Source organism: Carettochelys insculpta, chromosome 26, assembly GCF_033958435.1.
Source record: "Carettochelys insculpta isolate YL-2023 chromosome 26, ASM3395843v1, whole genome shotgun sequence".
NCBI lineage: Eukaryota > Metazoa > Chordata > Testudines > Carettochelyidae > Carettochelys > Carettochelys insculpta.
Genome location: NC_134162.1, coordinates 14,285,132 through 14,313,026, shown reverse-complemented (window position 1 = coordinate 14,313,026; position 27,895 = coordinate 14,285,132). Strand labels below are relative to the sequence as shown.

Here is a 27,895-nt window from a genome sequence, read left to right as displayed (position 1 = left end):
ATCCTAGCCGATGTGAGCTACTGCAGCTTAGTAGCTGTGATATCAAGGCGCCGTTGGAACCAGCCTGGCACTCCTGCTCTAGCCAAAACTGTTAAAGGGTCTTTTTGAAAATGGGATCCCAGGAAGGAACCAGCTGCACCTCAGGCTGAAAAGCAACACCACTCACTTCCATTAATTTCCTTAGCACTCCTGGCAGTTCTTTCCTCACAGCTGAAGTGGTCATATTGCAATTGCTGTATTTCCCAGTAATGCTACTTTCCCACTGTGCTTGACATAGGCACATACACAGATAAAAGTATCCATGAGAAAGTCATCCTTAATGTGCAGCCAGTTTTCCAAGGGAACCCCTACACTCATTCATATGCAATGGGTGTTTGGTTTAGGGACAGCACCTTAGCTACACAAAAGATTTGCAAGGCCTCTGCACAGTGAGCAAGGATTTAATTTAAAGCCCAAGCAGATGGGGTGATCACCACAGGGGATTTCAGGCAAGAGAAGAGGTCTGGGAAGACAGGGAGGATGCTTGGCATGGGGGTAGTGGCAGGCTGTGCTGAGTGCATGGGCAGTGTGAAAGGAGACAGAGGGTCAGGAGGGGGAGGAGCAGTCAGCTTAGCAGAGAGGAAATGAGAAGAAGGTTGAGAGCAAAGTGGGAAGGAGGAGGAGGAGGAGGAAATGAGGGCAGAAACAGGGGAGGGGACTGGGTGGTGGGGGCTGTGTCATGTGGAACCTTCAAGTGAGGATGGGAACATTTATTCATTTTTATATGTGTTTATATTTTTGAGCCGCAAAAAAAAAAAAGTATTGAAAAATACTGGGTTCCAATTACATAAAGTATGGGAAACCCTGCACTGGAGAGTCAATTTTGTCTTTTGAACCCTTAAGCGTCTTGGATAGGACCTGTTTTACAACCCCTCAGCCTCACTGATACAAACAGGCACCACAGCCACTCCAGGGCATGAGTAGGATAATATTGGAACACGGAGCCAGAAGTGACTGAGAGAAAAAAAAATTTAAAGAGAGCATTCACTACAATAAAGCTCAGATCTTGCACTGGTTGAATTCCTAGTGTTGACACTGGGTTCAAGAGTGAGCAGGATGCTCTGGAACCAGCATGGCGATAACGCTGCACACATAGATCCATGTTTTATTTTTCAGATAAGGTTTTGTTAGGTGTTCGTACTGATTAAAAAACACACGTTCCCTTGGCCATATTCAGTCAGCAGGGCTTGTTATTATTATTCCAAGCCAGCTCCTATAGGGAAGTAAATGTCTAACCAAGAGATCATTATCACTGTATAATCTGGGCCCTGAGAGAGATGAGGAGCCTTCTAGAAATGTGGACATGGCAAATGGTTTGATTAACTAAAATCCCTTGTAACCCTTTTAAATTAAATTGATGTGATCTAAGCAGACAATGAAAGGCAAAAAGAAGCATTTGCTCTCTTGGGGAAGAGGTGATAAAATAGCAGTCAATCAAATTTCTTTCCTTTGTATGTTCTGAGCAATGATTTTTATTATCCTTAGTAAGAGGGTCTTGTAACACATCTTAGGTAAATTTCCACATAAATAATAATTTCTCTCTGTGATATCTTGCAAGTAGAGCATCTAATACGCTGCTCTAGAGGGGCACTGCTCTTTTTTATTTAAATTTTTCTGGCTCTACATTAGGAAGAGTTACTAGAACCAGCCCAATGGCTTTATACTGATTAACCACTTGACCTAACTGGCAATTTCATTGTTCCACTGGTTCTCTCCCTGTAGTGTCCCACTCCTGCTGCTCTCCCAGGTACAGGAATCTAAAGGATCAGAGCTCATGATCTTAAGCTCTTTATAAACCCAATATTTATCATTTTTGAAGTCTAATATTTTAAAGCCAATGTTATGATCTTTTGGGCCTGACTGAAGACTTTTGAATGCTTAGAGTTTGCAATATTTCATAAATGGCACTTTCCAAAGTTTACCATGGAGTCTGTGCTGGGCTCCACTACCACTGACTCATGTCAATGCAGAAACCTGCTAATGCCTTCACAAAGGACATAGAGTCAGAGTCCACAGACTGTAAACTGCATCATTGTCTTGTGACTGAGAGCAAAGTGTTTTGGCTATAGCCACACTGCTTAATTGTTTTACCATCTCTCTCAGTTGTAAAAACGCCCCTTGTCCAGGGGAGACTACTTTACCATAAATCAAACTAGCACGTGAATTCTGCCCCCAGTTACCTATTGCAGAGACAACTCTGGAAATTAGCTTTCAGACAATATACAATATACCTCACCACATATTACAATGAGCAGGGATTCTTCTATTTCAGCTGAATCCAATGGCTTTACATATGCTGCTAGTTTTGGAAAGACTCACCCTCAAGGCTATACAGCCCACAGAGTGGGTTGAAAGAGAGCTCATTGCCTTCTGTGATATGGAATATTTCTGACACCCTATTTTATTGTCTTAAATTGCACCTTTGCCAAGAAATAGAGTCACCAGCATTGCAGGGCTCTTTTATGAGGACAGACCTTCTGTAAGAGAGAGACATTCATCTGAAAGGAAATGTGAATCCATCATAGTAAGGCATTATGCTCTTTCCTTCCTTCCTTTCTTCCTGCCCTGTAGCTACATTCATAGCCCCTGGGGGCTGAGGAGTGTGTTTCTTTTTTGTTTTCTAATCTTTATATTTCAAAACCACATTTGCGCATCCCTCAATCTTCTGGATTTTTTTCACCCTTTCTCCCTCCTAAAATTAAAATCTAAATCTGATGAAATCACATGCAAGAAGCTGTGTTTTGTCTGGGTTGTGCAACTGTCATTTTCAAAGTTCCTGCCTGTTTTATGGCTCAGCAATGAGCAGGAGAGATTTCTCCAGGCTGGAGGAGAGAGGGGAAGACACTGAGGATGACTTTCTCAGTGCAACCCTGCAAAAGACTGGATTGGAGTTCATTATTCACCCTTTACTGGCAATCCTGCGAGCTGCTCCATGTCTGTAGGCTTACAGCAGCACAGTTCCATTCAAGTGACCAGGGCTCTGCATAGTCTACATGGAGCAGCTTGCAGGATCTCTGCTTATAGCAGGCCACCCAACAGAGCGGGGACAAGGGGGCAGTGCCCGCCTCGCCCCAGGTCTTTCATTTCAAAGGGGCCCAGCGCTCCACCTATTGCCACAGTAGCAACAGCAGCCAGAACTCCGGGCCACTTTGAAATGCTAATATGATTAATTTAGTATTTAAAGTATTTAGAGATAAGCAAATGAATTTTGTCATTAGGGTGGTTGGCTGGTGGTCTGCAGGAAGGTCTGCATTGAGCAGGGTGGCCAAAAAGGTTTGGAACCACTGCACTGTTGCTATCCCAGTTGTACTAGCTGCAGACAGCAGCATCATGTGAGAGGGATGGTCTGGCTGGCAGGACATCAATAGCCCCATTGCAGCTCCTCAGCATGCAGGTTAAGGAGGATGCACAAAGAGAGAAGCCTGCAGAGTGCTCACATATCATTTAGGAATCAGTGTATACTGAACTTCATCCCCTGGAGACCTAAAATCCATATTTCAGGTGATTACATGTTAGCCCAGCCATGAGGGATCTGGACAGCTTCTCCCTTGATCATTGGTCTGCAACAAAATCACGGGGAAGTGGATGCTAGTACAAACCGTTCAAAATAACTTCTAGGAATCCTCTCAACCTGCATAATTTGGAGACCAGAGCAGGTCCTGGGGATGCAGGTTAGATCATTAGCAGGAGTCATTAAAACCACACATGGGAAAGAGTATAAAACCTGAAGCTTTGGGGCATAAACCAAGCCATCAAGGCCTAAGAGACATCTGTGTCTGAGGGCAGGTTCTCAAACAACTGCCCACTGCAAAGCTCATTCCTCTAAAGCTGCTGGGACTGACAATTTTTGGAGGTACCAAGACACATGTACTGCCAGATTGACTCAGACCTCAGAGGCCATCTAGCCCAGTGTCCTGCTGTTTCCGTCAGTGGCTGGTACTAGATGTGTCAGAAGAAGGTATAATAATCCTGCAGCATTAACCTGTATGATAATGAGCTGGGAAAAAAAACCTGTGTTACTTTTTATGGACATCAAGTGACTTGAGTTAAAGGAGGTTGTAAAGGGAGGTTGCTTAGGAATCCGGGAAAGAGAAGACCACGTCTTAGGTAAGGAGCATTTCCTCAAACAATAACCACATTAACAGCCATGTAGATCACATCCTATTTTGTTAAATGACTTATGGTAGTTCTGAATACCCTTATACATCTCCAATCCCTTTTTGAAACCCACTATGTTCTTGGCCTCAGCAACTTCTGGTGGCAATGAGTACTGTAGTCTAACTACACATGATGTGACAGAAAGTCTTTAGTCCAGACAAGATAGTGAACCAGAGTAACCTCAAGGCTGATTCAGTCTAACAATTCCTGTGAGCTGCAACGTAATTTTAGCTTATTATTTTTATTTGTGAAGTGCTGACAACATGCTCAGCACTGTCACAAGATGCACAGTGCATACACTAGCCTAGATACCTCATACTGTGAACAAGAGAGAGAATCCCAGAGCAGGGAATAACTGATGGTACCTTTTCTGCTGCCAAGGTTTCCTACACTGTTGTTAAACACAAATGACATACACTGTTTTAATTCTGCACAAGATGAATTTTCCCTCTGAGCGGAATACACACACACACATCACAATTGTTTTGAAAGATTACTTCTCTGCTGTGACATTTTACACATTCCCCTTGTAACCTTTGCTTTGGTAATACAATGTTTAATCTATTTTAAACCCTAATATAATCATTTCTAAGTAAAACACGTACCAAACTGGGTGACTTTCACAGAGCTCTCATCTGGCAGGATGTAGCTTTTCAAAGGTTCTAGCCCAGGCAGAACTGATGTGATTTTCTCTGCCAGAATGATATTTTGTTCTTTACATATGTATACTATTTGATCCCTCTGGCTGGTCTCTCTCTTGTTTTTCTTCCCCTAAGCCTTGTAAAATAGCAAATAAGAATCTTAATTTAAAAAGAGAATCTACTACAAGCTGCTTTGCATACAGACTATGTGGGTTCTAAGAGTCAAACTTCTGGTGGTGCTGAGCACAAACACCTGCCATGAAATGCCAAACAGTAAAGGGAGTGTTTCCTTGACTTTTTTGCTGGGCTGGAGGGGGATCCTCTAAACCCACAAGCAGGTCTTTGCATAACCATTACTGATGGAGCCAGATTGCTTAGAGTCAGAGTGCGGTCTGTAGCGTGGTCTCTTTTTTGCCTCATGAGCCTGCTTTAGCATCTGTGCAGTGCTGAGATCCAAACCTAGGCCTGGTTTACACTACAGATCAAAGTCGTTCCCAGATGCACTGTTCTAGCCATGCCATTAACATAGTTAGAATCAGTGTATCAGGATCAGCTTTGTTACCTTGTGTAGATCTGGGCTCTTTGGGCTCACACGGACACCCCTTATTCCACAAGGCCATGTGGAGTACCAGGGTCAATTGCCGAGCCCAGAGAGATCGATTTTGCCATGTCTTCATGGATGCAGCAAAATTGAACTCTGATGTATTGATCACAGCATGTTAACCCCCGCCCCCCAGTGTGTGCAGACATACTCTCAGATTTCCAGCTGCCCAATCCAATGCTATAGCAACAAACTCTTCTTCTACCTCTCACCATATATTTTATATGACAATAATGACACTTCAGTGAAGTTTGTGGCCCCTCTGAATTAATGGAATAAGCCACTCTCAGTAAAATTGCACAGGCTTCCAGAACCAGGGTTTGTGTGTTCAATTTTTTTGAATTTAAACACTGTTCAAGTCAAACCTGTCCCTGCTTCTTTGTTGCCATTTGTCATTCCTTTACTTGTTAACATACTGGCACGTTTAGCTTTGAAGGATTTGCCTTCAGGATCTGTGAGGGGAAAAAAATTATTCAAAATAAACCTTGGTTTCTTTGATATAGTTTTAAAGTGGGATAACCTTCTCCTGCTGCCCCAGACATGTTAGTAGAAAGACACAGAGATTTCTCAGTCCTCTTCAGCAGGTCTGACTCACTCTCAGGGTTATGGTATTTACACATGTTTATATTGCCATGGTGACTATTCTTGTTCTCTAAAACCCAGAGCAATTTAAAATGAAAAAGGACCATTGATATTGACACACACACAGACTTCATGTCCATAATCAAACTTAGAGACTCTGAGCACCCTGTGCATTCATCTTCTGTGAGAGAAAGGTGCAGAGCAATTTACCAGCATGCAATATGTCTTTGAGGCAGCAGTTACATCTCAGTTGCTGTAAATAACTAGCAAAGTCTTGCCTTTTTACCCCAACAGAAGTAGTGTATGAAACTGTTATAAATAATAAGAAATCGTGTCTCACATTCATTGAAGAACTAGGGGTCACCAAGTGAAAAAAATAGGTAGTAAAAGGAAGTCCTTCTTCACACAATGCACATTAAACCCAGGGAACTCCTCGCCAGAGGATATTGTGAAGTCCAAGACTGTAGCAGGGTTCAAAAAAGAGCTAGATAAATTCAGGGAGGACAGGTCCATCAATGGCTATTAGCCAGGATGGGCAGGGATGGTTCCCCTAGCCTCTGTCAACAGATGCTGCGAATGGGAACTAGGGAATAGATCACTCAATGATTCCCTGCTCTGTTCATTCCCTCTGAGGCACCAGGCATTGGGCAGTGTCAGAAGACAGGATACTGGGATAGGTGGATCAGGGCCAATTTAACTTTGTATACAGAAATATAAGCCTAGAATTATTAAAATTATCATTTCTCCTGGATAGCTGTTCTTGGTTTTGCTGGTTTACACAAAGCTGGATGCAATTCAGACCACAGTGCAACCCTAACTGATAAATCGTTTTGTAAGGGGTTTAGCTTAGGAGTGCTGGAAGGGACACAAAATGAGTCAAGATCCTGACCATAATCTAACAAAGAACAGACACACAAAAGCATCAGGGAACCACATCAATGAACTGGAAGATGACAAATGTAGGTAAAGAAAAATTCAGCTGCAGAGAAAGGGATGTTTTTCAAAGGGGAAGGACTGAGGAGTTTTTGATGAAAAACAAATGCACCACACAGGACGCATGTTCTATTTTTTCTCCCTAAAGATCACCATTGTTTCACTGTAAAATACATTTTAAGAAGTACGCTTTCCTTCTTAAGGTTCCTCTCGTCTCTCCTCCCACCAATGTTTTTTCCTTGAAACCAAGGGGCTTATTTTCCATTGTCTTGCATAGTGTACTACAGGTTGAACCTCTCTCGCCTGGTGCCCTCCGGACCTGAACAATGCCAAACCACGGGAGGTCAATATTGTCGAGTACATTGCCAACACTTCCACTGCTTACCAAGCTCTTAGAAGACATTGAGGGGTAAATTAGAACCATACCAGATTGGAAACAAGTGCTGTATCTACACAAGCCCCCTCCTTTCGGAAGGGGGCATGTGAATAAGGGAGTTCAAAAGACGCTAATGAGACACTACCATGAATATGCAGCACCTCGTTAGAATAATGGCAGCCACAGCAATTTCAAAGTGCCGCTTTTGAATTACATGCTGCCTGTGTAGCTGGGGGCCTTTCAAATCGATCCCCAGGACTTCAAAAGCCCCTTCGTCCCATTTGTTTTGGGAAGAAGGGGCTTTGGAAGATGGGGGGGTCAATTCGAAAGGCCCCCAGCTACACGGGCAGCACATAATTTGAAAGTGGCACTTTTGAATCACCACGGCTGCCATTATGCTAATGAGGTGCTACATATTCATGTAAGTGCCTCATTAGCATCTTTTGAACTCCCTCATTAACATGCCCCTTCCAACAGGAGGGGGTCATGAAGACACAGCCTTGGTGAAAGACCGTGGAGAAATTGGGCCAAAGTGGTGATGCGGCTTTGTTAGAGTACAACACAAGTACATGCAGAAGACTGGACAAAGAGGTCCAGACCTCCTTTAGTGAGAGTTCCCTGCACATGGCTATTTTAAGAGCCATATTCTGAAGCGATCCCCACTCCTACTCTCATGGAATCTAACTCCCTAAATAGCTTCATTGGGAATGAGCAGCCCCTGAAGGTTGTATGGGGTCACTGCACATTCTGGCTCTGAACCTGAGATTAAAATCTTTGACTTAAACTAGATGCAACAAAGAGAATCAAAACAATGGTTTAACCATTACTGTGCATGGGATGTCACACACTTGCCATGCTCACAGAGTTTCTTCGGAGCTCTGCAGAACACCGCTCTTGCCTCCATGGCATGCAATGTGAAGTTGTCAACTCCCCCTCCAACAGCCCCAGTGTACTGTTCATGCTGGATGATTTATAATGGCCTAACCCAGCCTTTAGTGCTTAGAACAGCCGTGTGTACCTGTTAAATCTTTGAATTTTAAAACACAGGCTAGCATTCACTACCTTTTAGGGAGAACTTGGTACAAGATAATGGCACTAAAGAAGAGGAACTAACCTTCTCTGAGATCTGCTCTGAAGGAGAGTCTGCTGAGGCTCCACACAACTTTTTAGGATTCCTACAGCATGTGTGAGAGCAGTAGGTTATGGTTGTTGGGCCTGGAGGTGGCAACTGAAAGAGAAAAGAATTCAGTCCCTCTCAGTCCATTCCATTCCTTATTTAACAGAAGCCCTGAAACTGCAGATATTTTCCCAAAAGTTTTATTCCAATTACAGTCTTGGTCAGCCTCAACTGGAATTAGCAGGATCTGACAATCAGGCCAAAGGCACCCAAGTGAGTACTGAAGAACAAAGGCACCAAAATCAAAGGGCACTTTCGAAAAAGTGTCACAGAGTTGCCAGCAGGAGGTACTTTTTAGTTTGCAAGATGCAGAAGGACTAACGGCTCATTGCAATGAGAAAGTTGCACAAATAAAATGTATGAATTTAAACCAACATACTTGAACAGTGCAAAAGGCTGTATGAACATGTAATGCAGTTTGACTATCTTATTTTCATGTATCTTAATTCCAGAAAGTTTACACTAACCAACATAAACCATAAACCAGTCCAGTACCAAAACAAGGGCTTTCATTCAGATGTTTGCAACCACAAGCTACATACAACTTAAAAGCATGACAAAACAACCAAACAAACACGATTTTGGCATTTATTAACAGGAGCGTTGTAAGAAAGACACAAGAAATAATTCTGCTCTTGTCTGCCCTGATTAGTACTCAATTAGATTAATGGGTACAGTTCTGGGCGCCACATTTCAGGAACGATGTGGACAAATTGGAAAAGGTCCAGAGAACAACAGAGATGATTAAAGGTCTAGAGAACATGATCTATGAGGGAAGATTGAAAGAACTGGGATTGTTTAGTCTGGCAACAAGAAGACTGAGTGGGCACATGATAACCATTTTAAAGTACCTAAAAGGTTGTCACAAGAGGAGGGAGAAAAATTATTTTACTTAACCTCTGAGGCTAGGACAAGCAGCAATGGGCTTAAATTGTAGCAAGGGAAGTTTAGGCTGCACAGTAGGAAAAAACTTTCCTAACTGTCAGGGTGGTTAACCACAGGAATAAATTGCCTCGGGAGGTTGCAGAATCTTCATCATTGAAGATATTTAAGATCAGATTAGACGAACATGTCCTGCCATGAGTGCAGGTGACTGGATTTAATGACCTTTCAAGGTCCTTTCTAGTTTTATGATTCTAAATTGATTTTGAAGCTAATTCAGGTTCTACCGGTGCAACTTTCTCATACAGGTAAGTCCTTACGGTAAATATTAGACTTTCTTGAGATAAACAATTCATTGAGAAATGACTGTCTGATTTTGGACTGGCAAATAAGTCCCCTGTTCCTTACTATTGAGGTTATATATAGTTTTTTAAATAGTGGATAGGGGATATGGACACCACAGCAAACGTGATAATAGGATACTAATCTGAGTTATTGCACAGTGCTCAAAAAGCAGGAAGGAGGGGTGCAATCTGCACACTTCACATCATTGATCAAAAAGAACAAGCTGAAGTTATAAAACTGGCAACAGATAGGAAGGAAACATAGGTCCAAAATCATTCATGGAAAACCAGAATCTGAGAGTCCTGCAGTTCTCCGGGCAAGGGGTCCTTGTGCAAGGTGAGATAATCACCAGCAAAGTCAGGTCATCCAATGTACCATTAATATGGCCCTACCAAATTCACATTCCATTTCACATTCATAAGCTTTTAAACCTGATAAATGTATTGACTTCAGATATTTAAATCTAAAATGGCGTGGTGCTGGAATTCCAGGGGTCCCAACCCAAAAAAGAGCTGTGTGGAGGTTGCAAGGTTTTTGCAGGGGGCTTTCAGCACTGCTAGCTTACTTCTGCACTGCTGTCTGCAGAGCTGGACCCCCAGTCATACTCTGCTCTGAACAGGTCCACCTGAAGCATCCGGCTAGCCAAGAGAAACAGATGTCAAGGCAAAGTTTGTAGCTAGGCTAGTTTTTGTTGGCTCATGTTTTAGGTCAGCAGGAAGGTTGGCACATCTCCCACTCAGGAGAACCCCAGTTGGAAGGTCGTAACATTTGGATAAGGTCACCTTTTCAAGCCGTGAAGCTCACTGCCCAGGGCCTCGGAGCAGAGTAGTGGGGTCAGGCTGCAGTTCTCCTCTGTGTTTACTTGGGATCTGATGACCGTGTGTCCTTTACCCACTTGCCCTGTGCTCCAATATGGAAACATTTAAGCAGTGCTGAAAAACTTAAAGAAAATTTGAGACACCCCAGTTGGAAACAAGTACCAGAGGGGGCCCTGTTAGTCTGTATCTTCAAAAACAAGAGCAAGTCTTGCGGCACCTTCAGACCGACAGCTGTTTTGGAGCAAAGACCCGCTTCGTCACAGGGGGCTTTGCCCACGAAAGCTGATGCTCCAAAATATCTGTTAGTCTCTAAGGTGCCACAGGACTTGTGCTGTTCCCGCCTGCTTGTGGTTCAGAGCTCCTGGCTTCGCGGGGGCCCTGCCCTGCGCTGCGGGACTGCACCTGCAGGGGCTGGGAAGGGGGCTGCTCGCAAGGGTCCCCCCGCCAGGCTCTTGGGCTTCGCAAACTTCACCGCGAGGCGGCTGGGCGAGCTCGGGGAACCCCGCGCGGGCCGAGCCCTCCGGAGGGCTCCTCTGCGGCCCCGGCCGCGGCCCCCCGCAGGGTAGCGGCGGGGGGAGAACAGGGCTTTGCCGGCCGCGCGGCTGCAGAGCGCCCCCCTCCCAGCCGCGCCGCGGGGCCCCATCCCGGGCTGCCTCCCGGCCCGGCTGAGACCGCCCCCTCCAGCGGATTCCCGCCCCCCGGCGGCGCCGCGGCAGCTGGGGATGGGGCTGCCCGTGCCGCTGCCGCGTGCCCGCCCGCGCTCCGCAGCCGGCCGGGACAGCCGGGCGCAGCCGGGGCTCGCTGCAGGGCGCTGAGCGGCGGGGCGGTGCCCGGAGCCCCGGCCGAGGGACCCGCCGGCGGACGCGCGCCTGGGAGGATGGAGCGGAGGAACATGGACCACTACCTGCGCCGCCTGAAGCAGGAGCTGGTAAGGGCGCCCGGGGCCCGCAAGAGCGTCGGGGCTGCCGAGCCGCCCGGCCCCCGTGCAGCGCCGAGCGCCTCCCGTCCGCCAGCGGCAGCTGCCAGGCACCGGCGCTGCTGCAGCCGCAGCCCTGGGTGGTTTAGGAGCCAGACGAGCAGTGCCCCCGCCCCCCAGCCACAGCCACAGCCACAGCGGTGTGAGGTCAGTGCCAGAGAGCGAGCGCAGCGCCTGCCCCGGGGCCCCAGCGAGGGGAGGCAGCCGCTGGAGCCGGTGCTGCGAGGAGCCGCACGAAAGCGCTCCGCACCCGGGGGGCGGGGGCGGGGGCGGGGGCTGCCCTGCCTGAGCCCTGAGCTCCCTGCGGCCGAGGTCCCTCCCTGCCCGGGGCCCGCTGGTCCGGCCGCCAGGCGTTCGGCGCTGGGTTTAAGGGGTGACCGACGCGCCTCGCACCGCTCAGCTTTCCAATCGCTGCGGCCGGGGACGCGGCGGGCTCACACGGCGCTGCCTGTGGGGTTTAAGTGGAAGCCCCGCGGTCAGTCTCACGCCCCAGCCAGCCTGTTAGTGCCATGCACAGGTCTGCGGGCAGGGCAGAGTTACACACGGGGTGAGTCCGGCCCTTTACCCTCAGCTCAGCTCCCCATCCTTTCCACCAGGAGGTACCAGGCGGCAGAGTTTTAAACACTTCTTCTCCCCCAAGCCCAGCCTGTCCTCCTCTGACCAAAGCAGCCTTCAGAGCAGAGGCATATCAAACCCGGCGTTCTGTTCGGGAGCCACGCCATTGACCCTACTTCATTTACTCCAGTCTGCGTGGCTGTAGATCAAAGAGCAGAGCTTAGCCTCTCACTGGTCAGATGTGGTTAAGGCAGCTCTCTCAGAAAAGCAGAGCTCCAGGCAAATACAGTTCCAGGGACTGTGTGGTTTGCATTGCGAAGTACACACAAGCCACTGCTGGAAAGCGAAGTTGGAAGTCTCAGTAGGAAGAGGTTTAGAGGAAGGAGATGTGGACCAGTCTAGGATGTGCAGTTGCAGTTTTGAAAGTGTGGGGTTTTGAAAATGGAAAATATTTGTGCTTTGGGGTGGAATCACTTGGCAAGTTTTAGCAGGGTGTTTGAGCCCCTCCTCCTGTTACAGATTCTTTTCAGAGGGCTGTCTTGCTCGCACACGCTTGGGCTTGTCCACAGGTGGGAAGATGTTGATAGCCTGGCTTTTGTTAGTGGTGGATTAATAGAAGGAATTGATTTTTTTTTAAATTAATGGGGTTGAAAGTTCAATAAGAAGCCAGAGGGTGTGTGTAAAAAGGAAATGCATGTCAGATGAATAAACAGTAGTAAGAACAGAAGAAAGAAAAGCAAAAATTATAGGTGGGAGGGTGAAATATAAGGTGACTACTAATACAACATAATCTTCGGCTGGGACTGGTAAATTGGAGTTTATAACTAGCACCAATGGGTAAGGCTACAAAACTGTAAATCCTAAAACACATGCATGTGTTATGTATACAAGCAATCCCACTGAGAACAATGGGACTGCTCACTAGTTATTTACCCATCCCAAGCTTGGCAGAATTGGGGCACGTCTGGGAGCAGATTCTGCTATACTGCCTCCTTTTGAAATAGCCCCTGTAGAGCTGCTTGCAGGGTCTGGTGTTAGTGTGGCCAAATGTGGTCCAAAGAAAGCTCCTTGAAAATAGGACTCAAGCCAAATTAGGGGGGTGGGGTAACTCAGTGGTTGGAGCATTGGCTTTGTAAACTCACTCAGAGTTGTGAATTCAATCCTTCAGGAGGCCATTTAAAAAAAATCTGTCAGGGCTGGTGGTTAGTCCTGCCAGGAGGGGAGGCAACTGGGTTCTATTACCTCTTGAGAGCCCTTGCAGTTCTAGGGGAGCTCCATTTTTTTCAAGTTTTGCCTGCAAGTGTTGGGCAGATTCTGCCACCTTTACTTCCATAGAGGAGCTCTGTGAGAAGCCCAGTTTATTTCAGCAAGGCTGAGCAACCTGAGTAGAGGATGACAGAATCTGTTACAAACTTCAGTGAAAACTTTTTTCCTGGATTTCAGCATTCCCCTTTAGAGTCTCTGCTGGGCAGCACTGCAGCTGTGCCTTTGCTGACCACAGAGCCAGAAAGCAAATTTAACTAAAAGTAACAGTGTGCAGTTCACTGGCACTACACTTGCAATGCAGAAGGTACATTAGGCATTTAGAGTTCATTCAGCTATAATGAACTCAAAGGATCATAGGGCAGGCTTTGTTGTTGTTGTTACCTGGGCCAATATTTTTGAACCTGTGTGCTTATCTTCTAAATCAATACTTAGGTTTCTGTGTAAAAGCAGCCAAGTTATCTGTGCTGGTAACCTCTGAAAATGACTCCTGTTGAAATTAGTGGGAACTCCTGGGGCTCAACCGCTCAGAAAATCAGAGCAGCACCTTTATTTAGAAGCTTACATACGGATTTAAGAGGCACTCACATTTGGGAATGTAAGCCTCGATGTTTAACCCTACAGCTGTCTTTTAGAACAGATGCTTGTTTCTTGGCATAGGAGGTTCCAAGTCTGATAGGTTTTGAGTCTGCTAGCAAAAGGTAAGGGATATTTTGCGTTGAACGTGAAAATCAAAACTGAAATACTGAAAATCCTCTCCATCTTAAATGTTGTCATTGTGAATATAGGATAATGCTATTAATGGTAGAAAATATGGCCACACAATATTTTTTAAAATACTAGCTTAATTAACCAAGGGCAGAGCATTCCAAAAGCTAATGCATACGCTTTGTTCACAAGGTGTGAAGTTATGACCATTGACTTCAGTAGGACCGTTTCCGTGGTGTAAATTAAACACAAGCTTAATATTTTGCAGAATCAGGTTGTTTTCCCCAATTTTTCATGACATCAAGATATGAACTTGTTTTAGTAAGAGACACTCAGGGCATCTGTGTGCCAGTCAGGATTTCTGCCTAAATCGGAGCAAAGTCGTGTTACAGAGCTTAAGATGCTGGTGCTGATTAGCTAGAGCAAATCACAGATTCAAGGCCACAAAGGACCCCATTGTTGACTCAGTTGACATTCTGTATACCACGGGCCTAAAATAATTCCTACAACAACAAAAACACCCCATCTTGGTTTAAAAGTTGTCAGCTATAGAGAATCCATCCTGACCCTTGGTAAGATGTTCCAATGGTTCGTTACACTCACTTAAAAAGTTTGTGTTTTTTCATGGTCTACACTCTATGGCAATACGGCCAACTTTCTGTCACTATTAATTTCATTAGCAGCCTAGCAGACCTTCTGAAAAGTACATTTGCTAAGGTAGAATTTTGTTAATTAAAACCATCATAAATTACATACTCAACAATAAAATAATTTAAAATCAATACCCTTCCTTGCAGCCTAGGATTAAAATAGGAAAGCTTTCCCTTAAAAGCAAGCAAGCAATTTAACAGACAGCTGCGACTGCCTGGGCTTAATGGTGGATGGGAATTGAATCTCTTGACCCTGACTTCTTCACCACTTTCTTCATTACCAGGCAGGTCATGGCTCCAGATATTAATGTACCAGAACCAAACACCATGCAGGGATCAGGTGGGGGACAGAGAAGGTCCCTTTATACCTCCAAATAAGGACAATGAGAGACCTCTCAGAGGTTAACTAGGAATACAATTTTATGGCATCCATTTGAATGTGGTAACATGCTGATTTGCATAACACACAGCAAGCAGTTCTTTTCCATGTCATCCAGCAAGGGAATAAATGTAACATTGTAGAGAGGTTCTGTAAAGAAGGCCCATTTAAAGAACCAAATCTTAGGTCTCTTTCATACAGCTAGGGGAAAGCTTGAGACAGTTTCATCTGCTGAAGTTTAATATGTCTTTGTATAAACTATTTCAGACTTTGGCTGATTTTGCGAGAAGTTTTAAAAAATTGGCAGAGCTCCTAGTTTCATGCAAGAGAGGTTAACAAAAAATGAAATCCTATCCCAATGCCAGCTTGTCTGTCCCTCTGATTCATGGATTCCAGTTCTTTCATCTATTCGCATGTAAAAAAAAAATGGATTGCAATTAATTAGTGTTTGGTTTGGGTTGCAGGTGTTCCAAAGTATTTCCCCTGCTACCCTGTGCATAAAAGCATACACTGTAAACGGTGCCTTTCACATGCTGTAACAGAGCCAGGGCTGGACAGCAATTGCACACTAAGCTTAGAGCTGGGTGCACTTAAAATTGGTTTTCATGTTAATCTCTGTGCAGGCTCAAAGCTCTGGCGTGGTTGTGACTCTCAAAGATAAGCCAAACCAAAACCAGATCAATCACTCAGTCAGTAAGTAATTTCTTTCATAGGGTTTCCATCATAAGCTAAGAGTCACTGGCAAGCTTAGTATGCCTTCAGACTGGCTTTCCTTCAGCTCATTTGAATATTCCACATACACGTGTTTTAAAGTCAGGATAAACGAGAAGTCCTGTGGCACCTTATAGACTAATGGATTTATTGGAGCATAAGCTTTCACGGGCAAAGATCCACTTTGTCAGATCTGACAAAGGAGTGCCACAGGACTTCTCGTTGTTTTTGCAGATACAGACTAACATGGCTACCTCTCTGATACAAAGTCAGGATAGTTTCAGCTGACACTTTCATTCTTTACATAGTAGGCAGTGGCTCTACCGTTGCAGACTAAACTAGAGGTCGAACCTCTCTAGTCTGGTACCCTCGGGACCTGACCGGTGCTGAACCAGAGAATTTGTCAGACTGCAGGAGGTCAATTTTATCTAGCACATTACCAACACTTCCATGTCTTACTGAGCTCTCAGAAGACATTTAGGGATAAATTACAGCTAAATACCAACGAAGAACACTGAGAGCCAGGACTGGTGGCTGTAAACAAACTTTATGGTACCACAGGCAACTGGGCTGCACCCTGAAAAGTGGTCATCCAGTTAACTAAAATCATGCTGGATTATGGATATTGCTGGACAAGAGAGTTCCAGATTAGAGAGGTTCCAGATTAGATAGCACTCAGAAAGCCTAGGTTCTATTCCCAACCCTGCTGAGCAACAACAAGCAAGTTCTCACCCCTCAATTTCTCTGTCTGTAAAATGTGGATAATGGTACTGCGCTCCTTTGAAAGCACGTTGAGGTTTTAGAACGTAAGAGCAGCCACACTGGGTATCACACACATGGTCCATCTATCCCAGCAGCCCATCTTCTGACAGTGGCCAGTACCAGATCCTTTAAGGGGAACAAGTAAGAGAGGGCAGTTTTGGAGGGGGCCATTCCTTTCTCATCCTCCCAGCTGCTAGAACTCAGAGGGCTTAGGATCACTACAAGCATAATGTTATATCCCTGATCATCTTGAGTCATAGCCATTTGTGGACCTGTCCTCAGTGGCTTTATTTAGTTCTGTTTTGGAACCCAGTTTATACTTTCAACCATCACAAAATCCCCTGGCAAGGAGTTCTACAGGTTAATTTTGAGCTACTGTCTGTTGATTTAAGCAGGAGACTGCTTGTTTTACACTGCAGGCAATGGTAAGTAGTAGTAGTAGTAGTAGTAGTAAGCATCCTTCAGTCTACATAGACTATGGATCGCGCCCTTCATAGTTCCATTTGGAATCATCATTTGCAGCGTCGACTGTGACTGTGAAGGCGCACACGAGAGTGACAGTCCTTGCCAGGACTACTACTACAAGGGTAAGTAGCTTTTTTCATACCATTTATGATTTTATAGACCTCTGTCATACCCCCATTAATTTCTGTGTCTTGTAAGCAGAACAGTCCCAGTCTTTAATTTCTCCATATCGGGAATGTAGCCGATAGCCTCCATCATCTTTGTTGCCTTTCTCTGACCCTTCTCCAGTGCCACTCTAGCCTTTTTGAGAGGAGATGACAAAATACATCACGTAAAGGCTGAGTAATATTGTTCTGCAGTGCTGGATTAAGTTGCACTGGCACTGCACCATGCTGTGGAGCCCCTCATGAGAGGATCTCCAAGCACATTACAGGCTCACTCCAAGTTTCATTGAAGGAGACAGAAAAACTCCTACAGACTCCAGTGGAATCCCAGAATTGGGAGCTGGCCCTACGCCTTTCGGCACCTTTGTAGAGTGCTCCATGTAGCAGAAAGTCCAAAGGAAATACAGAGAGGTGAGCTGGCTTTCCCGAGGTTACACACACAGCCAGCCAGGAACCTGGAAAACAGGACTCCTGGTTTTGGGTAGTCTTCTCTGAGCACTGCACATCATAGTGTCATCTGTTTTGTGTTTGTACAGCACCTAACACAAAGGGATCGGAGTCCATGACTGAGGTTCCTAAGATCTAGACTATAAGTTCTTTTGGACAGGGATTGTTTCCTTGTTCTATAGTTGCACAGATGCCTGGTACAATGGGATGGGGGGCTGTAGGCTCCACTGCAGTAAAAAAGTCATTCCTCAAGTAGTATGCTGCAAGGTATCTGTGGGATTTTGCCATTAGGTTGCAGCTGGAGTTTATGTGACTTTTAGGAATAAACAGTGATGTGTAAGTGATTGTAAGTAGCAATTTCAGGTTACCCTGCTCTAGTATCTGCTTATGTTCCATTTTGCTCACAGTTGGTACAGCTGAACACAAAACCCTGTTGAGCTAATTTCCTGCTCATAAGTTCAGCTGCGATATTGAAAACCCTGGGAAAAAATGCTTTTCATGCTTATGGAAAAAGAAAACAAACTGGGATCCTTCCAATTTCCTGTTCATGATTTCAGTAGCAATAACAAGGAACTGCAGCAAGATGGAAATAGGGACAGAGAGAAAGTATATATGTGGAGGTGTTGTAAATGACATAGGTAAGAATAACATTTGCAAATATTTATTCCTGCAGGTTTTGCTGTCGTGTAAATGGGGAAAAGCTGCCAGTGTCCTCAGACATGTTTAAACCCTATTTAAAAAAAAACACTGCAAACTCTAGAAAATTTATACTCACCAAGTTGTAAAATTCAGTCAGAAAGATGCAGAAACCTTTGTGCAATGGAGAAAGAGCTGATCCCTTCCACTCAAACACCAACATTTTTCTTTCCTCTGAAAGAGGGACCCAGGGTGACTTGCTTCTATAAAACATCTTTCCCAGTATCCCTGCCATCCTTTTAGATGTTGGCCCTTGATAGGAGCCAGGTTAAGAAGATGCTTAGCTAATATAGAGCCGGATTCTCTACCATTTTCACCTGGCAAAGTCATTTTACACCTGTGCAAAGTGAGTGAAATGTGGTACCAAATCAGAGTTCTCCACTCCAAGCTGGGTTTACACAGTGGATAGACCTAAGTCTGATCTTAATAAACTTCTAGTCATGTGTAACTTCATTGAACTCAAGAGTTACACAGGTACAACTGAAAATAGGACCATGCTTATGGTGGGTAGGCTAAAAACACTAGAAGCAGTTCAGTTGCAGTCTAATTTTGTGTGTTTTAATTATTCTTGGGTAAAGCAGGATGATTTTAATTATTATGTGGAAAATCATGTTTTTAAAATCTATTGTTAATCAACAAATATCACTTTGAAGTTAATGCCTTCTCCCACCCCCCAGACATAACCTCAAACTTTAGAATTTGGTGTGATGTTTGGTCTCCTTATTATAAAAGCTCATCTGCCAGCAAACAATTTCGTGTTTCTTGGACTGAGCGTCTCACAGGAGTACAACTTTCAGCTTAAGTGATGAAATGCAGCCCTTCTGTTTTTACATCCTGTGTCACACTTGCAAAATGCCCCAATGTTAAGTACGCCAAAGCCTGTTGTCTCCCATGAATATGTGACTTCTTCTTTAAGTTACTATTTTTTATTGTTGTTATACAAGTGGCTTTCCAGACATTGTATCTCAGAGGAAGCTATGATAGTAACACTAAAAAGCGTACAGCTGTTGATGGGCATAATCCAGCCTGGGAGCTATGATGGTCAATGAGGAAAACAGGACAATGTGCAGAAGAAATATGGTCTTGCCAGTGTCTAGAATGCAGACCTGTTGTGAGCTCTAGGGAGGAAAGAAGGGCAATCCATTGGATGGGGCAGCGGCCTGCAAATCAGGAGACCCAAGTTGATTTCCTGGTTGCCTGCTCGGGCTTCCTGTTTGACCTTGGACAAGTCGTTTATTCTGTCTGTGCCTCAGTTCCCCAGAATCTTTACTTGAGAAGTAAATGAGGAAATTCCTGTCACTCAGAGACGTGACTCTCCAAAGATGGGAGGAACCAGTCTAATCTGGGCTAGAACTTCCATTTATCTTTAGCCACTCCAGTGCTTCTCCTGTTGGGGCTGGGTCCCTAGCTTTGAAATGTGCGTGAGAAAGAGGCCTGTCTATTGGAATAGAAAAGATCTGCATTGGGGTAAATTGAGACCCGAGCAGAAGGCTTAGTGAGCCAATCAACTGGAGCCATTCCTAGTAGGTCACAGGAAGGTGATTTGTACTTCAGCAGTCTGGTGTCAGCCTTTAAATTCCTTTGCTTCCTAGGGCTAAAAGGTAAAGTCTTGATGGATTGTCCTACATGGAGGTGGGATTAGAACCTTTTGGCCAAATTCACTCCACAGAATTCCCTGATGCAGGGGACACCCTGAAAGACATAGATTTGGGACAGCCGGCTCTGTAGTCTCCTCCAGAGAGGTGTATCTGGGAGGGAGCAGGACGTAGCCAGGACGTTCCTGTTATCCAGCTATTCACAGCTTCTGCAGTAGCTCATGGGGCATAGAATATCCTGGGCACAATATATTCAATCCAGCGTCTGCAGCAGCTCCTCCCAATTGAATGTGAGGGAAAACTGCATCCTAATTTGCACCTCTGCCTCACTTTTAGGTTGCACTCTGCTCACAAGTGAGGCTATTTTTGCCCTTATACCATGTTCACCATCATTAAAAGTTCTTGTCACCACCCTTGTCCAGGAACCCTTCTTCAGCATTGCACTGGGCCCAAGCAGCAGAAAGGAATTCTGTCTGCTGATGTCCTGCTACCTACAGATGCTTCAGTCTAGGAAGGCTGGGGGTGGGTGGAAAGGAGGAAGCAGTTAAAGAGCTTGTTTCTGTTTTATTTATGAGCTGAATATGAGGGACTGTGTTGGGTCTGTTTAGCTCTGAGAGCCCAGAGCTTTGGGTGGAATAACTGTTCCTGGGACAGCCATAGATGCTTTTGGAATCAAACCCAGACTGCTGTATACATTCAGGGCCCCAAACCAGAACCTTCCTCCAGGAAAAAGCAGAAGAGAGGGCCAAATCCTGCTAATCTATAAATGAAATGAAAACTGATCTTCTGCCTTTGCTCTTTCCTTTGCAGTGAATAATGCAAGCCTGAAAGTGAGTTCTTTTTTTATCTGTTTATGTACTTTTAACTTTTAATTGATATATTTCTAGATTAGAAATGCAAGTTTTGTGTGCCCCAAAAGAGTTGATGGAGGCTGGAGAACTAGCAAAATGGTGACATCACAAGAGCCAATAGAGAGAAAGTTAAGCAACTGAAAGGGACGCTGAAATTTTAGCCAAACTGTAGGCAACTGGTTGGTTGGTTGGTTGTTACTTGTTAAAGCTTATGTAATGTGTAGTTAACATTTTGAATAAAGGATGCCTTTGTTAAAGGTTCATCCCCGCTCCTCCACTTCAAATAAACTAGCTATAATCTTGCAGTTAACATCCCCTGAGGACTCCTAGAGTTTCTTCCATAAAACTAGAGGCTGATAAATTTGAAATTCCTGAGATTTACATGATAAAACACAAGGAGAAATGAAAAGGCCTTTACATGCCTTCTGTATCCATTATAAGGCAACAAAACAAGGCATAACCCCAATGAGAAAAAGAAATGCATCTCAAATCACCTTTAAAATAAACTCCCACTGCGGAGCTCTGCCTGAAGTAAGAATCTGGGCTCGTTAAAGATTAATTTTGTTAGCACTCCAAAGGAAAATGTAGAAACTATCTGATCAGCTCAACAGTGCTACAGTAATTTTTCACTCTTATTTCATTCTCTTTCAGTACCAAATGTTGTTTGTTGCTCGGTCTATTGCCTATCAACCTGCTTATTAAGAGCTGCCACTGCAATTCCCTCTTTCCTTTTCCCGCAACAGTATCTTCCTCTCACAACACCTCTTCCATCTCAGAGCTAGACATCTGTCATCCTCCTCATTATCCCAAACACACCCAGAGCCCTGGTTTTCATGTCTCTCTTGTCAGCTGGAGTCTGTAACATGTTATCTGTTGTTTTTTTTATTCTTTTGCTCCCAGTCATCATCAAAATATTGCTGTAGTCCTGGGTAACCCAGATGTGGAGATGAACTGGAAATACAAACAGCTTTGGCTCCAGGGACTTAGCTGGATATGAATGCCGGAGTAGTCTTGTGAAGTCAAGCACTAGTAGAAAAATGTTAGTTCCCAAAATGTTTAACAGATACTTTTTAAAGTGGTAAATGACAAATGAATTTCCCATTCTTGTTTCCTGGCCCAGTCAATTAAAAGGCAGATGTCAAACCCACCTGTGGCACACAAGTATTTGACTTTGTGCTACATAAAATACTAGAGGAATATGAGCTGTACGTAAGCCCATTAAAGGGTTGCTTTTCTGACTATGCACTGATCCACCAAAAGATTTCATTTCTGATTATTCAGTACTTTGTCCAGTTTGCATACTAGACCCCAGGACCTGTGAATACTAACATCTTACATTTATATAGGACTTTTTCCATCAAAATGCTTCATACGCTTATCTGGCTGTGAACTAGACACAGGAATCCTTTCACCCAACCACCAACGTGCAGCTGTCACAGGGTGGAACCCAACAACTGCTAAATATGATGCAGTGTTTAGATAATATACTTACTGAACAGGATAACACAGACACGAATTGCTCAGCACACAGGAGTTAACTCTTGGGTGTGATGAGGGGAAAGTCATATAAAATAAAGGTGCACCCAAGTGCTGATCAGCAGTTTCAGACTTAGGGCTGGAATTACCTTGGTTTTACTGGAACTCACCTTTTCCCTGCCTGGGTCAGATATTGTAATGACAGTTAGCCAAACTTTGCTTGGATTAACCAGATACGTATCCATGTAACTTCAGTGGCAGGGCCATCTGTAGGATTTATGGGGGCTTATGCCGTACTGTTAAAGTGTACCCTACAGGAGGGAGGGTGGGGGGAGATGTTTTTAGAGATGTTATGTCATCTTCAGCAACACAAGGATGAGATATGTTTAAAGCAAATTTTAAACTAAGGCCCTGTGGACAAGCATGGTAAATAAATACAGAAACTAACCGTATAAACCTGTTAAATGGTGCCACTACCACTTGAAGGGCTCTTTCACCCTGGTTCAGTGTTCTGCTAATAGGTCTGGTAGGCTTTTTCCTCTCTTGGTATAAATGGCCCAGCTGAAGTCAGAGGTGGTCTGACCCATACTAGCTGAGAAGCTTGCATTCATCCTACTCGAAAAAGCAATGAGAAGTCCTGTGTTCGTCTGTAAGGTACCACAGGACTTACTGTTTTTGTGGTTATAGTCTAATACAGCTATCCTTTTGGTACTTACCCTGCTTGAGTGGCTCAAAACTTATGGAAATTTCCTTGAAAAACATTTTACTAAAACAAACACATGCAGAAAAGTTTCTGTGAAAACTTGTTCCCATTTTTCAACTGGTTCTGAATTCTGGGCACTCACAGGGGAGGGGACAATGGGCAAAATGAACTCAGTGATGCTAAATGCTGCCTCTGAAATATTAATGCTTCATAAGTCCCAGTCAGATGAGGCACGCACTGTAATGACACCACCCATCATGGGGCAGTTAATTGAATCAATGAAGTGAACAGCCCAGCCGTCCAGCATATGTTGTCTTTTTGACCAGTCTAGTCATTACTGCAGGATCCTTGTCACTCATCACTGCTTGATTACACTACTTTGCCTACGAGGGGATTTGATGCAAAGTGTCCAATGAGGGGCCATGCTGGCTCCAAATCCAGCTTCTCAAAGCCCCAGATAAAAAGACTTCCATTAATAAGGCAAGAAAGGTTAGGACAAGAAGCATTACAGGAAATCTGGAGAGGTAAGGTGATAGTTTTGTCTGAAGCTTATGGAACATATGGTCCCAGGTTTTGTATTGGTAATGCAAGAGCTCTTTTATTGTAAAAGCGTGAGCACTACTTGATGTCTGTACAGATGTAGTTTTATTTTGCTGCTACTAGTAACCTTAGCCTACAAGGGAGACTTGATTTGTAAATGTAATCAGAGGTTTGAACAGAGCTTTTTCATAACTTTACAGCCCAATATCCTTTCTAGCAGGTGAGCATGAACTTCCAAATAGAGGTGTCATACTTCTAGTAACTCTGCGAGTCTGATTTTTGAAACTTAGATGACGATACGTGCCTGGAGCATGTATTATGGAGATAACCACTTTTACCGCATGGCTTTTATAGATAGAGTGGCAATGTTTTAACAGCCTTTCTTACAGGTGAGAGCCTGCAGTTTGCTGCTTACAAACAAATTGCAAGCCACAAACAACCAAGCCAAGGTAAAAACAAAATAAAACAAAAATTACTTGGTAGTGTACAGCCACTTTGATGTTCAGCTGTTTAAGGCAAACAGCACATTAAGAGAATTCTTGTCCTGAAAAGATTTTCATTGGCTTTTTAAATTGTATACTTGCAAACATTTAGATGTGAGCTTTTCTGAGACATTTATAATCCCTTCTGCCAACCTCTCCATGTCAGCGTAACACATATCTTTGCCTCCTGCCTGGCAAACTGCCTCCCCCGGCAAAAAAGTGGTAGCAGCTGTTGCAAAGTATAGTCCATTTGTTTTATGATGCCACTTTGGGAATATGATCCAGATCCCACACAAGAGAGAAGGAGAGCAACAGAAGGAGAGGGGAGAGAGGGCAATTTAGAGACTTTGGGAAATAACTAGCATATTTTAAGGTTAACATGGAGTGTCAGATCTTTCTATGAACATAGAAAGATCAAACACAAATGTAAATAATGAATCTAGTTTGGAAGCCAAAGTAATTGGTTTTTCAACAGATAAACTCGTGATTACTTTTTTTTTAAAAATATTACCATTCAAATTTATCAGACTTCATTTCATGCTCGTACTTATGTTTCTCAACCTATAATTATGATATTGCAACAAAGCTCTGAGACATAATCACAAAGTGACAGTGTATAGCTTTTTTTAATGTTTTCAATCTTAGCATGTTATAGAAACTGGTTAGTCAAAGGCTGATTCATTTATAAATTCAGGGCACTCACTCAGTCTCAGTTGTTTGCACTGCAAGAAAGAAACAACAGCTGCAGAGTAAGTCTAAAACTTGATGTAGCGAATTGTCGCGCTCGGTTACCCAAATAGATGTTCCGCTAAGCAATTAACTGAAATTCAGCTAAACATTACTTGTGTTGTCAATCAAATGCTTATTTCAGTTCTTGTTAATGGGCAAGAGTTTGGAATCTTCTTAAAAATGATATTTTACAGTAACTTCTTCCAAGTCTAAAAAACGTATGTTTATTATCCCATGAAATGGCTGGAACATCAGAGACAAATGCATGAAATCAGAGTCCAAATAGTTCAGCATTAGGGCATGTTTCTGGAGGGACCTGCTTTTTGCAGCTGTCTAGCTTTCTAATGAAAAAGGGAATATGGCCTAGCTTAGTGGTTCCCAACCTTTTCACTAGTGTGGACTCCCAATTGTAATTCGAGGACCCTCTTCAAAGCTAATTCTAGCTGCTATGTACATTTCGCTAAATGAAAAAGGAAACCACAACACAGATTTTCAGTCAGCGATTGATCACATTGTTGGAAGACATTTAATTTAAAAATAATACGTGATTGTAACTTTGCAATTTATTTAAAACTTATTTTCTATGATCATTTTTATTTACCTTTTATTTTTTTCATGGACACCTTGTAATACCGATGTGGACCCCAGGATGGGAACTAATGACCTAGCTTTTACTTCCCTATGCGTTGCTGGGTTAAAATCCTATTTGGTTTGTCTTGGCTTTTCCAAGCACTGATTCACTGTCCTCTCTTCCTCCCCAGTTATCCATGAAAGAGGTTGGAGACGGGCTGCATGAACAGATGAACTCCATGATGGGTGCCCTGCAAGAGCTGAAACTCCTCCAGGTCCAGACAGCTTTGGAGCAGCTGGAGATTTCAGAGACTCGAAACAAGGTTTCAGGCATTGGCCAGCACCAGTGCTGTCAAAACAGCAGAGAGATGCCCAGAGCCAGCTGGCAGAATGAAAGGTGGCTGGGAAAGGGATCTTTAGAGGAGGGCAGCCCCACAGCGTTTGCACGCTCTGCCCTGGTGCCACAATCTGCCAGCCTGTTTGGCCCTGTTACTTTACCAGACAGCAGCCACTGCAAACACGTGGCTTATCACAAAGACTGTTCTCCTGCTAGCAGACCTTCTTCAGTCCTGACCACAGCAGAGTACTGCCCACTAAGGAAATTTGAGTCAGCTAGTTTGGGCACAACTGGGAGCCAGCTTCTTAGAGACACAGCCAGCAACCCTCAACTTTTGGCTGGGAGTCGGTCAGGATGCAGAAAATGTCAGGTTCCTGATGAGACCAATGACTGGACTTCCTCGTTAATGTCCCAGAGTAGGAACCGGCAGCCTCTGGTCTTAGGGGATAACATCTTTGCAGACTTGGTTGGGAACTGGTTGGATCTGCCAGAGCTGGATAAAAAGGGGGAGAAGAATGACACTTCCCTGTCCATCAGCAGGTCACAGGAGTTCTACAGGAAGTTTTCCCTCACACCCAACATCTTCAAGAAGTTCTTGAGGAGTGTACGACCGGACCGAGAGAGACTCCTCAAGGAGAAACCAGGTTGGCTCCCAGCAGAAGACAGAGAGACAGAAATCTCAAAGAGACCCAAAAAGGTGAGCAAACTGAAGGGAGCGTTTTACTTCCCTCTCCATGGGAACCTGCAGACTGCTCACAGCAAAACGGAGAGGGGCATAAAGGCAGAAGCCAGCAGTGACCAATCCAAGAACTGTGCAAAGAAGTTCCGTAGCACTACAGACCACAGCCAATCAGGCTTTGACATTAACACAGCTGTGTGGGTCTAAGCTCCTATCAGCCTTTCCTCAGCCCCATGGTTCTGCTTCACGCTAGAGATAAGCTGGCATGCGTACATCCCTGCACATGATATACCCCAAAGGCCTGCCTTGCACCAGGGGGCAGAAGGCAGTACATTCTGTGGAACACGCCATGGGTATCAGCCCCAAGAGACTGACATCTTCTGGGGAAGGACGTCAGAAGAGCAGCTGAACCAAGAATGCGTGCAGAAGCTTTCCAGAAGTGGGGCTTAGGAGAATGACCAGATTTCTTGATAGCTTTAAGGGCAAGTATCACCAAGGGCAGCCAGGCCCTTAATGGTGCAGGAGTCATAGGGATTTCATGTTTGCCAAACCCATTCAGTTCATCCCTGGTTAAAATAACTACTGTACATAAAGTTCAGTGTGTGTGTGCGCGTGTGCATGTGTGTGTGTGTGCTACATATCTATTTTTAAATCTGCTTTCCCTCATGTGCACTTAATACTGGCTTATAAACCAGACAACTCGAAAGTTGATCTCCAAGCACTTGATATTTAAATTTAAAAATAAGGTCGGAGGTTTTATAATAGACTGCAGTACTTGAACCACTGCTGAATGCAGGTGGGGTGTCCTCACCATGCCGTGGCATTTCAGCTTTTCCTTTTCTAGAGCGTTATCATCTGTGCGCACTTTGCTTGGCCTTCCAGCATTGGTTTAGCCTCTAGTGTAAGTAACAGGCCCATCCATGGAATTTTGTGGTGCCCAGAAAATTCTTCACTGGTTTAGTGCTACTCTTCCTGGCCTTAAACCCAGATGCTGCACTGCGATACGAAGTTGCAACAGACTTTGTTGTTGGAGTTTTTGGTTTGTTCATTTGTTCTTATGTAGAGATTTAGTTTTGAAAGAAAATGAGTTCTTCAGTGTTCCACTCGCCAACAGTAACTAATAAAGCAATGTCACAGTCTTCCAAAGAGCAGTGGAATAGTTTGTATTGCACATAATCTCTCTCTAGGGGCCTCTTGCCTGTCTTGTTTGCACTCCTGTTCTATGGGGAAAGCAAAAGCCACAGGAGTGACAGCCACAATTTAACAAACAAACTAGAAAAGGGCTACACTCCCAATTAGTGTAGCTCTGGGTACAACTACAACACCCGATAGATTCACCTGGTCAGGGTCAATCATCTGGTGTTTGATTTCACGTGCCTAGTGGAGACATGTGAAATCAAACTACCAGATCAACAGTCAACCCCCTGTAGTCCTCAATCTCACCAGAAGTAAGGGACGTCAACAGGAGAGTTTCTCTGGTTGACCTCCCTCATTGAGGATGGCCAGGTAAGTTGATTGTAGATATGTTGATTCCAGCTACACACTTGCCATCACTGGACTTGCATACCTACAATCCACTTTAAGCTCTAGTGTAGACCTGGCCTC

The 27,895-nt window shown here is 44.3% G+C and overlaps 1 protein-coding gene across 4 annotated transcripts; it reads left to right on the top strand.

Moving 5' to 3' along the window:
- Window positions 1-11,244: 11,244 nt before the first annotated feature.
- On the top strand, window positions 11,245-27,429 carry INKA2 (inka box actin regulator 2). 4 transcript variants are annotated; one of them, XM_074977483.1, is made up of 3 exons: window positions 11,600-11,675; window positions 17,079-17,143; window positions 25,466-27,429. In XM_074977483.1, the coding sequence occupies exon 3, from the start codon at window positions 25,472-25,474 to the stop codon at window positions 26,495-26,497; it is 1,026 nt and encodes a 341-aa protein (XP_074833584.1). In that variant the 5' UTR covers window positions 11,600-11,675; window positions 17,079-17,143; window positions 25,466-25,471; the 3' UTR covers window positions 26,498-27,429. The 4 variants fall into 4 exon arrangements, with proteins under 4 accessions (XP_074833586.1, XP_074833583.1, XP_074833584.1 ...); XM_074977485.1 differs by lacking the exon at window positions 17,079-17,143 and having other exon boundaries at window positions 11,245-11,675; XM_074977482.1 differs by lacking the exons at window positions 11,600-11,675; window positions 17,079-17,143 and adding an exon at window positions 11,286-11,480.
- The last annotated feature ends 466 nt before the right edge of the window (window positions 27,430-27,895 follow it).